Here is a 16,740-nt window from a genome sequence, read left to right as displayed (position 1 = left end):
TGATAATACTGTATGCTATGAAAATTTTATAACAATTCATTCATTAGTGTATAGGCTACAGTGAAGCAATCATATCAATCACACCAGTCTACCAAAAAGCAATCATATTGCTGCTTGTTATCCATGAATTGTTATAACTATAAATAAATATTAGTTTCTTTTTCATGTTATCTTTTGATTTTTATGTCTAATGTTAATAATATATTTAACATCTACAGTGTTTTATATCATATAAGACAATATTGATGTAGGTGCATACTTGCTAAGTCACTTCAGTTGTGTCTGACTCTTTGCGACTCTAGGGACTGTAGCCCACCAGGCTCCTCTGTCCATGAGATTCTCCAGGCAAGAATACTGGAGTGGGTTGCCATGCTCTCCTCCAGGGATCTGGACCCTCATCTCCTGTGGCTCCTGCATTGCAGGTGGATTCTTTACCACTGAGTCACCAGGGAAGCCCACTGATGAAGGTACTGTTAGATAGTTCATCTTGTAAACAGATGTAAAGTTATGATGTCAATCAATATAGCATAGTAGAATAACTGCATTTTCTCCTCCTTATAATTTTCTTAATAACATTTTTTCTCTAGTTTACTTTATCATGATTATAGTATATAATACAAAATATGTTAATTGACTGTTTATGTTATTGGTAAGACTTCAGGTCAACTGTAGGCTACTAGCAATTAAGGTTTGGGGGAGTCAAAAATTATACACAGATTTTTGACTGTACAGTTGGCCCCTGCAATGTTTAAAGGCCAACTTAACAACCAATTTGAGTTTTTTGAACAGAGTCTGTGGCCTATGGTTATAATTCCAGAACCCAGCATAAAGTATAAAAAGTGAGTGCTCAAAATATGTTGAAAGTGTCCTATTTCAATTAATCCATTTATTATTCTGTTAGGCAGCCATGTCTCCAGATTCAAGTGAGATGTCCCATACAGCTCAGACCTCAACTACCTCTTTTCTTCTTTTTTTGTTCATGGCCTCATTAGTTTCAGGAATTTTCTGGGCCTCACCCTTCAGAATTTAAACCACGTCCTGAGCCCTGACTTGGCATGAAAATCCACAGAGTCTATTAGTCCCAACAAGAAAATCATTTTGAACTAAGCTTCAACTGAGAGGATTTCCTGGTTATTTTCAATGCAAACAGTGTGTGCCTTTATTTGCTTATCCAGTAAACACTGAAGTATCAGGTAAAGGACAAGGTGCAGAGACTACAAAGAAATCATCACCTTAAGTAGCAGTCTATGTGTTTCTGTGAGGGTCGAGCACCCCTTGTTTTGTTTTGTTTTGTTCCAATTTCTATAGAAGTTTCGAAAGAGGAATTCCACTTTCACTCCGCCAGTTCCCACCATCTGTTTCTAATTGTAAAGCGGGGTTGTGGCAATAGTGATGAGAGGCTGCCTGCTGAAGTACTGAAGGATAAGAGCTTGCCAGAAAGCCCAGGGTTTTTTAATGAGAAACCACCATCTGGAGCCAGGAGAGGTCGCTCATCTTGCAGGAAACTACAAAGTCCACTGCATTTTCAGTGCCCAGCCCTGCACTAAACTGGGTCACAGAACCAGACCTGATTGATCTCATAGGGTGCTGAGTTTAACGTAGAAAACTGGCTAAGGAATACTATTAGGTCCAGGGCTACCACCTGGAAGGAACAACGTTCACCCAGAAGAACCACTAGTCATCCAGAGCGGAAGCGTAAGACGCAAGGGGTTCTTTGACCCGGGGGCTAGCTGGGCTTCTGCTACTGCCTAGCCTGAACGGCCTCATCCTGGAGTTTCACCCCTTCGACCGGTCCTCGACTGACTTCTGGGCCCTTCTACAGTTTAAAGCGTTCAGAGTAGGGGAAAGGGCCAGAAAAACACAAAATACACCTTCTGGGCGAGAGGTGGGTGCAGCCCTGTCCCCTGCTCCGACTGGCTAGGGTTCTCCCGATCCCTATCTGTGATTGGCTGCTTCCCCAAAGATGCCGCCGGCGGGGCGGATCCCGACGCCAGGTCCTGCACGCCATTCATTGGCTCCTTCCCTGTGGGCGGGGCCTCAGAGCGCTGCGGGAAAGGCGGCCGAAGAGGTGGACGCTGCTGAGGTCTTCGTCTCCCGGCCAGCGGTAAGTGCCTCTCTGGCGTGGCCAAGCGCTTCGGACGCTGCGGAGACTCGACCATGGGAACCAACTGGGCGTCTCCATTTTCGGTTTCCGCCTCGAAGCGCTAGTTCCGGGTGACGAGGGAGGTGGGTAGACAGTTGTGCCTCTTCAGAGGTCCTGCAAGCGATCAGCCTTACTCTGCCCTCACCCGCCCTGTGCCCTGGCGCTCTGCCTGGCATCCTGTGCCCCGGAAGTTACCATCCCCCTCTGCTCCCGAATCGCGGAGGTCACCACCTCCCTCTCTGGCCCCACCTCTCGAGTCTCTTTCAGGCTCCTCCCCCTTTCCCCTCAAACGTCTTTCCTTGAGGGCCCGGGTCTGCTAAACGCAAGGTTGAAGCAATTAAACGTTTCATAATTAAAGTCTTGTCCGAGGAATTTGTGTATAATAAAAACAAAATAATAAGGCAATAGCTACTAGCCCTAAATCCTTTTTAGCACAGACTTGCAGAGGCCATCACTTTACTTTTTTGTGTTTAGAGCTTTTTATGGCTCTTGAGAGTCCCTTGGACTGCAAGGAAATCCAACCAGTCCATTCTGAAGGAGATGAGCCCTGGGATTTCTTTGGAAGGAATGATGCTAAAGCTGAAACTCCAATACTTTGGCCATCTCATGCGAAGAGTTGACTCATTGGAAAAGACTTTGATGCTGGGAGGGATTGGGGGCAGGAGGAGAAGGGGACGACAGAGGATGAGATGGCTGGATGGCATCACTGACTCGATGGACATGAGTCTGGTGAACTCCAGGAGTTGGTGATGGACAGGGAGGCCTGGCATGCTGCGATTCATGGGGTCGCAAAGAGTCGGACACGACTGAGCGACTGAACTGAACTGATGGCTCTCTAAATAATATGCTTCCATCCTATTTTCTTGATTTATCATTTTGGTATTTACCCGACTTCCCTTCTGCTACCGTCTTCTCAGTTTTCAGTAGCTATTTTTATTCATTTGTTGGTCTTCTGTAGCTATAAATCATAGATATCAGTGTCTGTTGTGTAGCTGGTATCTCTTGGTGCCCCTCCGTTTTAGATGAGGATGTTGATATTTCTTACATATACAGCCTTCTAACAGCTGGACCTCAACATTTACATTTAATTCTCACGTATTCAAAAATATTTGAGCACTGTTTTTGGCCTTGAGAATGTGGTAGTAAACAGACTATGTCCCTATCCTCATGAAACTTGTACTGTGGGAAGTAAGACACATAGATGTCAAATGACATTCAGAGCAGGAATTTGGAGGTCATTTCAAGCTGGAAGGACAGCAGGAATCCAAGTGGGATGGAATGAATGGATATGGGGGGTCTGCAAGAAAGTGTGGAAGTTTCCCCTTTTACTTGACAGGGCTGTTTCAGCGTCAAGAGGGAACTTCCTGTTGGAATGAGGCCTGGGGAACCAGGATAGGCTGTTCGGTAGGTTAGTGACAGTAAGACAAGCTTTTAGGACACTGATCCTACAGTGTGGTAGTAACAGTGGGAGGAGAAAAAGCAAGAGGCAGGGAGGCCAGTGAGAAGGCAAGACCTGTAATTACAAGATTGCCTGTAACAGTCCTTCAAAATCTACTTATTGCCCCACTTCTTCAGGAAGCCTTACTGAACTACCCTAAATCACCGTGATTTCTCTCTCCTGTTGAATTTTTATTATCCTTGAAGCTAGAGAGATTAGATACATTGCCCAGGATAGAATGATGGAGCCCAGGACCAAGCATCTGTAATATGAGAAGAGTAGAGTAATGATTTCTACTTAGGGTTGTGAAATACATTGAGTCAGTTCATTTAAAAAGCTCAAAGGATTGCCTCGCATATAGTGTATTCAAGGAGTGTTTGCTATGCTCTCAACTCCCTAACTAGCTATAAAAGCATTTGGGGTTTAGGAACTATTTTCTGTGTCTAGGTCAAGTATTTATATGCAGCAGTACTGCATGGCAGGCACTGTTTAAGGTCCTCAGGATACAGTGGTGACTAAGACCATCAGGGCTTTTCCCTTTATAGACTAGCGGGTAATACACACTTGCACAGTGAACAAATACATATTGCCAACTGTACCAAGAGCCTACCACTGTTGCTTTGTACACACATATAGCCTGGGCAGAAATCTCAGGTCTCTTGCTGGAGTAGTGAATTCATCAATAATGGGTTTAATTATCATCAGATGACCTTTGTTTTTATCTTCCAAGGGCTATTTATCCATATCTGCTTCTAACATATCACTGAGGAGATTGTCTTGGCATCTTAGTGGATGTTAGTACTGGAAAAGTGGGCAGAGGAGGTGGGGAAGTATTGGTGGTTTCCTTACACTTCAGTGTGCATCACAAGAAAACAAAATTAGCCTATAGGCAATGGGCTTCTGGCATATTAACTTTTGTGCATCTTGACGTAAATATACATAGAAACATCCTGGAGAGTGAGGCTGGGGGTATTTCTGACCTTAGTTTGGCTACTGAAACACCACATGGCTAAGTTCTCTTGAATTCACCTAAGTTCAAGAGGAATAATGTTACTCTGCAGAGCATGATAGAGGTAGAGTGAGAATGGTCTGGCCAGTGAACCCCAAGGAGGTCAGAGATGATCAGGCGAATGGAAACGAGAATTCTCAACATCCCAACTCTCAGGAATCCCCAAATGCCCCTTCTGTGATGTGAGAAATGTGACTCAGTCAGATTCAGTTGGGAAGGCCAGTGCTTATTAAACAGGGTCCATGAAGGGAATGGCTACTTACTCCAGTATTCTTGGCTGGGAAGTCCCATGGGCAGAGGAACCTGGCAGGCTACAGTCCATGGGGTCCCAGAGAGCCAGGCATAACTTGGTGACTAAACCACCACCATAAAAGATCCAAATGAGGCAGCTGTTGTTTTCAGTCACTACCTATTCCTATTATGGCTCCCCCTGCTCTTCTGCTCCTTTTTCTCTTATTTGTGTTTCTTTCCTTCTCAGCCTTCAGTGCCTCCGCCTGGTTTTGTTCATGTTCTGTGGAGGGTGTGACAGGAACCATGGATCCTGCAGCATTGATGGAAGCTGTAGTAGAAGAAGTGGCCTGTCCCATCTGCATGACCTTCCTGAAGGAGCCTGTGAGCATCGACTGTGGCCACAGCTTCTGCCACAGCTGTCTCTCAGGACTCTGGGAGGTCCCAGGAGAATCCCAGAACTGGGCTTACTCGTGTCCCCTCTGCCGGGCTCCCATCGAGCCCAGGAACCTGCGGCCTAATTGGCAGCTGGCCAATGTTGTGGAAAAAGTCCGCCGGCTGGGGCTACATCCTGGAATGGGGCTGAGGGCTGACATGTGCGAACCCCACAGAGAACAGCTGAAGATGTTCTGCAAAGAGGACAGCCTGATCGTGTGTGAGGCCTGCGGCCGGTCCCCTGAGCATCAGGCCCACAGTGTCGTGCCCATGGAGGATGTCGCCTGGGATTATAAGGTGGGAGATGGAGGCCAGTCCCCATCCCCAATCCAGTTTCTCCCCTGCCCCTCGCTTGGCTATCTCTAGATCAAGAACTTGAGAGGGAGCCCCAGAGACAAGATGAGAACTGATTCCTTTGACTTCTCACACCACCAGGTCCTGGGTGCCTGATCCAGTGAGCCGCACCTCTCCTTGCTTTTATGACCTTTCTTCCTTCCCTCCCACTTCCAAACCTACCCCCACCCCTTTCTTGATCCCACAGGCCTTAATGCCTAACCCAAACTTGCTATCCTTACTGAGAATTTGAGGGAGACCAGTTTGGGTTAGCTGGGGTTCTGGGTGCCTTGGATGAGGTCATCAAGACTGTACCTATCAGAACCTGCAAACTCCTAGCAATGCCACAAATAATCTTTTGATATCAGGTGAGTCACTTTAAACCCTCATTTTATAGACAGAAATGAAGGCTTGGAAATATGAGATCATGATCATTGGTTTTAGAGCTAGAAAGGACCATGGCAGAGTCATTTAGGATTGAGTTAGATTGTCTGGTCTCATGTTGTAGGGTCCCTTTGGGCTTACGTTAGTGAAAGGAAGCTCAAAGACTAGAACTCAGGTCTTCTTTCTCCTTACCTAGTGTTCTTTCTCATCTCCTTACCTTTTATTTATTGGGGGGATTTTGGGAAAGCCATCTCTGACACACACACACTGCTCCTTTTTTTTTGCTATCCTTATTGACTTCTAACTTCTTTTTCCTTAGATGTCCATCAGTTCAGTTCAGTTCAGTCGCTCAGTCGTGTCCAACTCTTTGCAACCCCATGAATCGCAGCACGCCAGGCCTCCCTGTCCATCACCAACTCCCAGAGTTCACTCAAACTCAAGTCCGTCAAGTCGGTGATGCCATCCAGCCATCTCATCCTCTGTAGTCCCCTTCTCCTCCTGGCCCCAATCCTCCCAGCATCAGGGTCTTTTCCAGTGAGTCAACGCTTTGCATCAGGTGGCCAAAGTATTGGAGTTTCAGCTTCAGCATCAATCCTTCCAGTGAACACCCAGGCTGACATCTTTATCAGAATCATTATCCCAATGATTCTGTGATACATTGATCCTCTACTGGTCTTAATTCTTAAAGTTGAGATTAGAAGGTAAGTGTTAGATGAATCCCTGATTTAGCTGTTTTCCTTTGCAAAGAGAATTTCTGAAAAATTAAGAGTTTATTTTGTTTTGCAAGTGTTAGAATAGGGAGGCAACATACCTTACACACAAGAATTAAAGAGCTAAGTTAAATCCCAGCCCAGCCATTTACCAGCTGAATAACTTTGAATAGATCACTCTCTAAGCCTCAGTTTTATTGGTAAATCTTTAATAAAATGGTTGATATTGTTATAAGATTACTTTATGCTTTCCAGTAGTAATCTCTTGCATTAGTATCTAAGATAGTACTCTTTTAACGTCCATATAAACCATGCAAGGATCTTGCAAAAATTCATATTCTAATTCAGGGAGGTCTAGGGTGAAGCCCCGGAGAAGGCAATGGCACCCCACTCCAGTACTCTTGCCTGGAAAATCCCATGGTCGGAGGAGCCTGGTAGGCTGCAGTCCATGAGGTCGCTGAGAGTTGGACACAACTGAGCAACTTCACTTTCACTTTTCACTTTCATGCATTGGAGAAGGAAATGGCAACCCACTCCAGTGTTCTTGCCTGGAGAATCCCAGGGACGGGGGAGCCTGGTGGGAGGCCATCTATGGGGTCGCACAGAGTCAGACATGACTGAAGTGACTTAGCAGCAGTAGCAGCAGGGTGAAGCCCAAGGTCCTGCGTTGCTAACAAGATCCCAGGTGATACTGATGCTGCTGATACACTTGGGCCACACTTTGAATAACAGTGTTTAGGAGGCTGTAGGGTAACAAGACAGGAGAGTATGAGAAGAGTCATGCATAGGAAGAGTCCAAGGTAGTTTTCTGGCAAAGTTGGAAACAGATCTTTTCTTCTACTTTACAGAAACTTAGAGACTGGGAGATTAAATGATTCTCAGATGGAAAGACCTTGGCTGTCATCTGGGCAGGAATCTTCTGTGGCTTCCCTTTTCTCCCAGCGTCCATTCTGGCCCATCCTCTGAGGGATGCTTGTTTTCCCATCACCTGCCAATGCTTGGAAGCCTGGCAATCCACGCAGGCTGCCCAAGGTGGCCTCATGAGGTTTTTATCTCTTTCAGTGGAAACTCCATGAGGCTCTGGAACATCTGAGGAAAGAGCAGGAAGAGGCCTGGAAGCTGGAAGTTGGTGAGAGGAAACGAACTGCCAACTGGAAGGCAAGTTGCCCCCTGAGGAAAAGAGTCTGTATGGTCCCTGTGTTGTCCTGAAGCTGGCTTCTTCATGGCCCCCTCCTTATCCCTGTGAGGCAGAATATGGGGTTTGAGGTCAGAAAGCCTGGGGTCCTCATACAGCTTTCTGTACCAGGTGTGCAGCTTTAAGCAAACCTTGGAACCACTTGCTTTTAAGTTCCTTGAATGTGATATAGGGAGAACCTCTGGGTTTATATCCTCATATGTGAGAAAGGAAAAGTGCACACCTCACATGTACTTTAGCTCACAGAGGTGTGACTTGTTTAATGCTTAGTAGAGCATAGTTTCTGTTTCTGTTTCCTCAGCTAAAGCATATTTACTAAAAGTTAAGTAATTAAAGTATTGGAAAATCAGCTTGGAAATAAACTCGAGGCCCGTAACTGTCAAACTATCTCAATCAACGGGAGGTAGCACTGAATCAATCTAAAACAGCATGAAGAATTGATATAACACCAGTAAGAAACAAAAGCAACTAACAGTGTAATTTTATACTGCCTTAGAGGCTTAAGGGTAATGCTTCTGAAAACAGAATATATTCTGAAAATGGAAACTAATCTAGAACATAGAGTGCCAAGATAGTATCCTGAGCCCTACTGGGGTTAAGAAGAGTTAGTAATAGGGACTAAGGAGCATGTCCTGGAGCTGTGGGAATAGGAAAGTAGGAAAAATATCCTTTATCTTTGCCTTTATAGTGCCTGGCACACAGTTGGTACCAAAACATTTCAGAGTGTGTGTATATGTACATGCCAGTGTCCTCAATCCTGGGTGGCCTTTATACAACCAGTATCTGTGCTGGTTTTTTTTTTTTTTTTTTCAATTAGAGGATAGTTACTTTGCAATATTGTATTGGTTTCTGCCATACATCAGCATGAATCACCCATAGGGATACATATGTCCCCTCCCTCTTGAACCTCTCTCCTACTTGCCGATGTATCCCTCCCCTCTGCTCACAGAGCACCAGATTGAGCTCCCTGCTTCATATAGCAAATTCCCACTGGCTATTTGTTTTACAAATGGTATGTATATGTTTCAATGCTGCTCTTTCAATTCATCCCACCCTTTTCTTCCGCGACCGTGTCCACCAGTCTCTTCTCTGTCTCTGCATCTCTGTTGCTGCCCTGCAAATAGGTTCATCAATACCATCTTTCTAGATTCCACATCTATGCATTAATATATGATACTTGTTTTTCTCTTTCTGACTGACTTCATTCTGTATAATAGGCTCTAGGTTCACCTACCTCATTAGAACTGACTCAAATGTGTTCCTTTTTATGGCTGAGTAATATACCATTCTGTATATGTACCACAACTTCTTTGTTCATCTGTCAGTGAACATCTAGGTTGCTTCCATATCCTAGCTATTGTAAATAGTGCTACAATGAACATTGGGGTACATGTGTCTTCAGTTATGGTTTCCTTAAGAGTATACGCTGAGTAGTGGGATTGTTGGGTCATTTGGTAGTTTTATTTGTAGTTTTTTAAGGAATCTCCATACTTTTCTCTATAGTGGCTATATCATTCCAACTAACAGTGCAAGAGAGTTTCCCTTTTCTCCAGACCCTCTCCAGCATTTATTGTTTGTAGATTTTTTGATGATGGCCATTCTGACAGATGTGAGGCGATACCTCATTGTTGTTTTGATTGTATTTCTCTAATAATCAGCAATGTTGAGCATTTTTTCATGCATTTATTAGCCATCTGTATGTCTTCTTTGGTGAAATGTTTAGGTCTTCTTCCCACTTTTTGATTGGGTTGTTTTTCTGGTATACAGCTGCATAAGCTGCTTGTATATTTTGGAGATTAATCCTTTGTCAGTTGTTTCATTTGCTGTTATTTTCTCCCATACCAAGGGCTGTCTTTTCACCTTGTTTATAGTTTCCTTTGCTGTGCAAAGCTTTTAAGTTTAATTAGGTTCTTTTTTTTTTTAATTAGGTTCTATTTCTTTATTTTTGTTTTTATTTCCATTACTCTAGAAAGCGGGTCTTTGAGGATCTTGCTGTGATTTATGTCAGAGTGTGTTCTGCCTATGTTTTCCTATAAGAGTTTTATAGTTTATGTCTTACATTAAGGTCTTTTAATCCATTTTGAATTTATCTTTGTGTATGGTGTTAGAAAGTATTCTAATTTCATTCTGTTACACATAGCTGCCTAATTTTCCCAGCACCACTTACTTGAAGAGACTATCTTTTCTCCATTGTATATTTTTGCCTCCTTTGTCAAACATAAGGTGCCCATGTGTGTGTGGATTTATCTCTGGGCTTTCTCTCTTGTTCCATTCTTGGTCTGTATTTCTGTTTTTGTGCCAGTACTGTACTGTCTTGATGACTATAGCTTTATAGTATAATCTGAAGTCAGGAAGGTTGATTCCTCCAACTCCATTCTTCTTTCTCAAGATTGCTTTGGCTATTTGGGGTCTTTTATGTTTCCATACAAATTATGAAAATTTTTGTTCTAGTTCTGTGAAAAATATCGTTGGTAGTTTGATAGGGATTGCATTGAATATGTAGATTGTTTTGGGTAGTATAATCATTTTCACAAGATCCTGCCAGTCCGAGAGCATGATATATCTCTCCATCTGTCTGTGTCATCTTTGATTTCTTTTCATCAGTGTCTTACAGTTTTCTGCATACAGGTCTTTTGTCTCTTTAGGTAGGTTTATTCCTAGGTATTTTATTCTTTTTGTTGCAATGGTGAATGGGAATGTGTCCTTAATTTATCTTTCTGATTTTTCATTGTTAGTGTATAAGAATGCAAGAGATTTCTATGTATTAATTTTATATCCTGCAACTTTACTATATTCATTGATTAGCACTAGTAATTTTCTTGTGGCATCTTTAGGGTTTTCTAGATATAGTATCATGTCATCTGCAAACAGTTTTACTTCTTCTTTTCCAATCTGGATTCCTTTAATTTCTTTTACTTCTCTGATTATTGTGGCTAGAACTTCCAAAACTATGTTGAATAATAGTGACAAGAGTGGCCACCCTTGTCTTGTTCCTGATGTTAGGTGAGATGCTTTCAGATTTTCACTATTAAGAATACTGTTTGCTATTGATGCTTTTGAACTGTGGTGTTGGAGAAGACTCTTGAGAGTCCCTTGGACTGCAAGGAGATCCAACCAGTCCATTCTGAAGGAGATCAGCCCTGGGATTTCTTTGGAAGGAATGATGCTAAAGCTGAAACTCCAGTACTTTGGCCACCTCATGTGAAGAGTTGACTCATTGGAAAAGACTCTGATGCTGGGAGGGATTGGGGGCAGGAGGAGAAGGGGACAACAGAGGATGAGATGGCTAGATGGCATCACTGACTCGATGGACATGAGTCTGAGTGAACTCCGGGAGTTGGTGATGGACAGGGAGGCCTGGCGTACTGCAATTCATGGGGTCGCAAAGAGTCGGACACGACTGAGCGACTGATCTGATCTATCATCTATGACCTTTATTATGTTCAGGTATGTTCCTTCTATGCCTACTTTCTGGAGAGTTTTTATTATAAATGGGTGTTGAATTGTATCAAAAGCTTTCTCAGCATCTATTGAGATCATATGGTTTTTATCTTTCAGTTTGTTAATATGGTGTATCATATTGATTGATTTGCATCCCTGGGATAAAGCCCACTTGATCGTAAATATGATCTTTCTAATGTGTTGTTGGATTCTGTTTGCTAGAATTTTGTTGAGGATTTTTGCATCTATGTTCATCAGTGACATTGGCCTGTAATTTTCTTTTGTGTTGGCATCTTTGTCTGGTTTTAGTATCAGGATGATGGTGGCCTCACAGAATGAGTTTGGGAGTTTTTATTCCTCTTCAATTTTCTGGAAGAATTTGAGCAGAATAGGTGTTAGCTGTTCTATAAACTTTTGATAGTATTCACCTGTAAAGCCATCTGGCCCTGGGCTTTTGTTTGTTGGAAGATTTTTTATTACACTTTTGATTTCGGTGCTTGTGGTTCATCTGTTCATCTTTTCTATTTCTTCCTGGTTCAGTTTTGGAAGGTTATACTTTTCTAAGAATTTCTCCATTTCTTACAGGTTATCCTTTTTATTGGCATATAGTTGCTAGTAGTAATCTCTTATGATTTTTGTATTTTGGTGTTGTCTGTTGTAACTTCCCCATTTTCATTTCTAATTTTATTGGTTTCAGTCTTCTCCCTTTTTTTCTTAATGTCTGGCTAATGGCTTGTCAGATTTTGTTTATCTTCTCAAAGAACCAGCTTTTAGTTTTATTGATCTTTGCTACTGTCTCCTTCATTTCTTTTTCATTTATTTCTGCTCTGACCTTTATGATTTCTTTCCTTCTACTAACTTTTGGGGGGTTTTTGTGCTGATTTCGAATCCTGGCTGTGCAGATACAGGTGGAAACCCGAAAGCAGAGCATCATATGGGAGTTTGAGAAATATCGGCGATTACTAAAGAAAAAACAGCCACCAGGTCGGCTGCTGGAGGTGGAGGGCGCTGCAGCTCTGGCCAGCCTGCAGCAGGAGGAAAGGGAGACCATGCAGAAACTAGAGTTGAATCATGAGGCACTCATCCAGCAGAGCCGGGTCCTATGGAGGATGATCGCAGAGCTGGAAGAGAGGTCTCAGAGGCCTGTCCGCTGGATGCTGCAGGTGAGGAGCAGGTTTTCCTGGAAAGTCTGAGCCAGACCTGAAGGTAGCCTGGCATTCTGAGAGAGGGGATTGCCTAGTCCTCAGTAGGGCCTGTCAGCACTTGGCCAGCCAGCATGGATCTTGTTACCCACCACCAATACCAGTTGTTCCCATACCCTGATCTGGTGAATGGCCTCACAGCCTCCTAGATGGGCATCGTTTAGGCAGCTCTTGCATCATACCTATTCCTCCCCTCTGGCCAGAGAGTTGAGATGGAGCCCAAGGTCGGCCAATCTGGGAAGAGGGCTATGGCTGCCCTGCCCACTCCTGTAGGCTCCTCCCCTCTACTCCTGCATGCCTCCTCTCCAGCTCTCTACCTCCCTCTCCATAGAGAGACCTCTGTGTCTGTCTGGTCCCTTTGAGGAATAGAGCATACTCATGTGCTGCCTTTCTTTTTCTCCTTCCAGGGTATTCAGGAAGTCTTGAACAGGTATGTTTCCATCTTTGGGATAGTGGGGCCTGGACAGAGCTAGAAATGGGGAAGGAACGTAGACCAAGTACCTACAGAAAAGTGGATGCTGGTCTGTAACCTCCCTATTCTATTGTATTGGATAAAAAAGTTTTGAACATCTTTCTTTTTTTAATTCGTATTGTTACTTGGTCAAATTCATTTCAACCACTACCAATAAGAATTTCGGTGAGAGCTATAAAATGTGTGGTGGCCTAAGCAGGTGGCCCAAGGAGAGGGAGTGCCTGCAGGTGTCTGCATGAGCGTTGGTCCTCTGAGTCTGCGTACCAGCCCTTCTCCTCTGCTGTGCACCTCTGCCTCTCCCAATGTCAGAGTCACACCTAACCCTTCCCACGGCCCAGGAATGTGATTATCTCTCTGTGCCATAAACTGTTCGGCCCAGTCAAACAATCGTCACCTCCCTGTTCTGCCTGGTGTTGTGAGGAGGGCCAGCTCACTGACTCCATCCCTAGCCAAGCCCCCTTCCCTCTACTAAGGTAAGGCCCCACCCTTTGGCAGAGACAGGATTGCTGACCCCAAGGCCTTCCCCATCTACCAGGAGCAACTCCTGGAGTCTGCAGAGACCGGAACCAGTCTCCCTGGAGCTGAAGACAGACTGCCGTGTGCTGGGGCTCAGAGAGATCCTGAAGACATATGCAGGTAATGAGTACAGGGCAGGCTTGTGGGGAGTGGGGAGTGGGTCCCCTCCCCGAGGAATGAAATCTCCCAGTGCCCTCTGGATGCCCCATCTGTCCTCACCCTCACCTGTCATGGAGGAAATCTGTGGCTGTATCTGTCACAGAGACGTCACCCAAGCCCCCTCACTCTGTGTCAGGGTGCCAACCAAGACCTTTTTCCTCAGCGGATGTGCGGCTGGATCCAGACACTGCCTACTCTCGCCTCATCGTGTCTGAGGACAGGAAATGTGTGCGCTATGGAGACACCAAGCAGAAGCTGCCCGACAACCCTGAAAGATTTTACCGCTACAACATTGTCCTGGGCAGTCAGTGCATCTCCTCGGGCCGGCACTACTGGGAGGTGGAGGTGGGAGACAGGTCCGAATGGGGCCTGGGCGTATGCAAGGAGAACGTAGACCGAAAGGAAGTGGTCTTCTTATCCCCCCACTATGGATTCTGGGTGATCAGGCTGAGGAAGGGCAATGAGTACCGGGCAGGCACTGATGAGTACCCCCTCCTATCCTTGCCCGTCCCTCCCCGCCGGGTGGGAGTCTTCCTGGATTATGAGGCTCATGACATCTCCTTCTACAACGTGACTGACAATGGCTCCCACATTTTCACTTTCCCCCACTACCCCTTTCCTGGGCGCCTCCTGCCCTATTTCAGCCCTTGCTACAGCATCGGAGCCAACAACACCGCTCCCCTGGCCATCTGCTCCCTGGATGGGGAAGACTAAGCCACCGTTTTAGCGAGAGGCCTTGGAATTTCACCTGGCCCACAGGGGTCTGAAGGGAAGACCCAGCCCCTGGTGAGGTGATCCTGCCCAGAGAACTGAGCTGAGCCTGGAACCCAGGGATTCCACTGCCTGACCCAGTGGTCTCTCTCTCCTGGGCCAACATCTCCCACTAAATTACTCGTTAAAAAGCCGAGGCTTGGCCAGAGGAGCATTGCAGCCCTGTGGGAAGTATAACAAGCCTTTTGGTGAGGATCACAGTGGTCCTAAGGATAAAGACAGTCCTTTCTGCAGGTCACATCCCTCGTCCACATCTGTGTCAGGACCATAATTCAAGGAGGATAATGAAGTAGATTTCACCTTCAGGAAACCCACTGGGTCAGGTTTACCAATAACCAGAAGAATCCTGTCCATCTCCAGAGCTGGTTACTGTGCCAACACCAGCAGGAGGATGCTTCACCTGAGGTTTGCCACCTCTGAGCACCCATGTTTGACCCCAGCACTCTGACCTCCCAGCTAGAGAAATGTGTCACTGACTGCCCAGATCCCCCACAGTGGCTGTCCCCTCTCTGAGCACAAGCTGGGTGAGTCACTATCTCAGACTCTAAGTAAACCTGTGTCCCAGTCCTGCCCTTTTCTCTAAATATCAGGATCAGAAACCTATGAACCTTTGTTTCTATTTTCACTTCATGGATGAAGAAACTGAAATGGCCTTAATACAGCCAGTTATTTCTCACAGAGGTGTGGAGAGAAGAATACATAGATAATATAAGTATTTCTCACACTCAAATGAAACAAAGTTGATGAGCTCACTTCTCAGGTCACACGGCTGCATATCATTCATTACATTCAGGTCTGAACACCCCAATCTTTGAAAGATTTTAAATGTCCTCAATGGGAAAATGGGTGTAGTAACTGCATCCTCTCCTACCTCACAGAGTCGTTGTGAATATCTCAGATCCATCCTGAACGTTTGTTCCTTTCTCAGGGACAAGGAAGGCAAGCCATGGCTTTTGCCTGTGGTGACCTTCCCATCTTGCCTTTTCCCAGCATCTTTGCAGCACTGCCTTAGTTTCCTAGCGCCTCTTCTGACAGTTCTGCCCTTCAATAGAGAGATGCCCTGCCTGGGAAACTTCAGGCCACTGTAATATATTCAACATCGGTATGTGTTTGTCTTTGGGTTAGAACAGGGACTGTGACATCAGGGTAGAGACTAGAAATAATACAAAGAAAAATGTAAAACAAATGCATTGAAAGGAAGGCTCACCCATAATCTCCTTGGGCAAAAATTTGGATCTTTGTATGTCACCAAGGGAATGTTCATAGTTCTAGTAACTACATAATATTCTGCCTTTATCTTCTCTAAATCTGTGACAAATGAAAGCAGGAGGAAAGCGTGGGAATAAAGAATAGGACTAGGCACAAAGAGCTATATATAATAATGAAGGTGAATTAAGACTATATCTGGGCTATTGTGTGTGGTGAAATTAATTCATTACAGGTCTTCAGGGTATGAAGTGGGAACAGTTGTGCTGGAATCAAACTGTGAGGCAAGCATATGAAAACTGGGCTTTGCCTATTTCAGGGGCTACAAGATACACATATTGTCACATTGATGCTGTGTAACACAACCTCTGATATAGTTTAAGCTTGAAGGTGGTGACTGTTGACTTAGGATTGGGCAGCAAAGTAGACACGGGTTAGATACATGCAGAAGCAACATAATTCCTGTAATAAAGAACAGTATAAATTGTCTTTCTGACTTCGTTGTATTGGTTGTTCACATGTAAAGGAGGTAAAGCAAGCCAAAATGGAGAAATAAGCTCATTCTACCCACCATGCTTTCAAGTTGCTCCTTGAGCATTAGCACAGAGTGGGAGAACTTTCTATCATCTGCCTGGAAGGGAATGAACTGGTAAGTCACACACCTGGTCCTGGCAAAGGGTTGAGCTGATCTACATGAGAAGGACTTTGTTTTTGTGTGTATAGGGGGGCCGGGCAGAGGAATTCCCTGGGTAAGTGTGTGTATAGACATGAGAAATAGATATGTAGGAAGTGCTTCCAGTTATGTCCATGGAAACTTCTCAGAGAGGCTAGGGACTGAAACACTGTTGTTTTTTTATGATGGTTTTCTTAAGACAAACCTTGGAAGGCTCCTAGAAAAAGAATTGATGGGTGAAGTCAGTCAAACTTAGGATGAAATAAGGAGTAGAATGTGTTCATTTGTAATGTGCTCTTTGGACTGTTGTTTTGTTTCTGTCTTTATATTTATAAGCTAATTTGGGTGCCATGATTACTTGTTAGAAGAATTACAAGGTTAAACATACTATGTGTTAATCATAATGTCTGATTTTTAAGACCAGG

General features: G+C 44.5%; 1 protein-coding gene across 3 annotated transcripts; it reads left to right on the top strand.

Annotated features, from left to right (window-relative positions):
* The first annotated feature begins 1,962 nt into the window (after positions 1-1,962).
* Positions 1,963-16,131, top strand: TRIM68 (tripartite motif containing 68). 3 transcript variants are annotated; one of them, XM_006062012.4, is made up of 7 exons: positions 1,985-2,104; positions 5,069-5,550; positions 7,743-7,838; positions 12,219-12,479; positions 12,926-12,948; positions 13,526-13,626; positions 13,829-16,131. In XM_006062012.4, exons 2-7 carry the CDS (start codon positions 5,125-5,127, stop codon positions 14,377-14,379), a joined length of 1,458 nt encoding a protein of 485 aa, XP_006062074.3. In that variant the 5' UTR covers positions 1,985-2,104; positions 5,069-5,124; the 3' UTR covers positions 14,380-16,131. The 3 variants fall into 3 exon arrangements, with proteins under 3 accessions (XP_025122287.3, XP_006062074.3, XP_044785367.2); XM_044929432.2 differs by having other exon boundaries at positions 2,097-2,226; XM_025266502.3 differs by lacking the exon at positions 5,069-5,550 and having other exon boundaries at positions 1,963-2,104.
* Positions 16,132-16,740: the final 609 nt, after the last annotated feature.

The sequence above is a fragment of the Bubalus bubalis genome, chromosome 16 (genome assembly GCF_019923935.1).
Source record: "Bubalus bubalis isolate 160015118507 breed Murrah chromosome 16, NDDB_SH_1, whole genome shotgun sequence".
NCBI classification, from domain to species: domain Eukaryota; kingdom Metazoa; phylum Chordata; class Mammalia; order Artiodactyla; family Bovidae; genus Bubalus; species Bubalus bubalis.
The sequence above is the reverse complement of the archived record's forward strand: the minus strand, read 5'-3'. Positions and strand labels throughout refer to the sequence as shown.

What these genes read in the sequence shown, in the direction of transcription:
- TRIM68 (XM_006062012.4), top strand. Translation starts at nt 5,125, where the DNA reads ATGGATCCTGCAGCATTGATGGAAGCTGTAGTAGAAGAAGTGGCCTGT. An exon ending in AACGAACTGCCAACTGGAAG is followed by an intron (nt 7,839 to 12,218) that starts GCAAGTTGCCCC and finishes CTGGCTGTGCAG; the next exon opens with ATACAGGTGGAAACCCGAAA. An exon ending in ATTCAGGAAGTCTTGAACAG is followed by an intron (nt 12,949 to 13,525) that starts GTATGTTTCCAT and finishes CCCATCTACCAG; the next exon opens with GAGCAACTCCTGGAGTCTGC.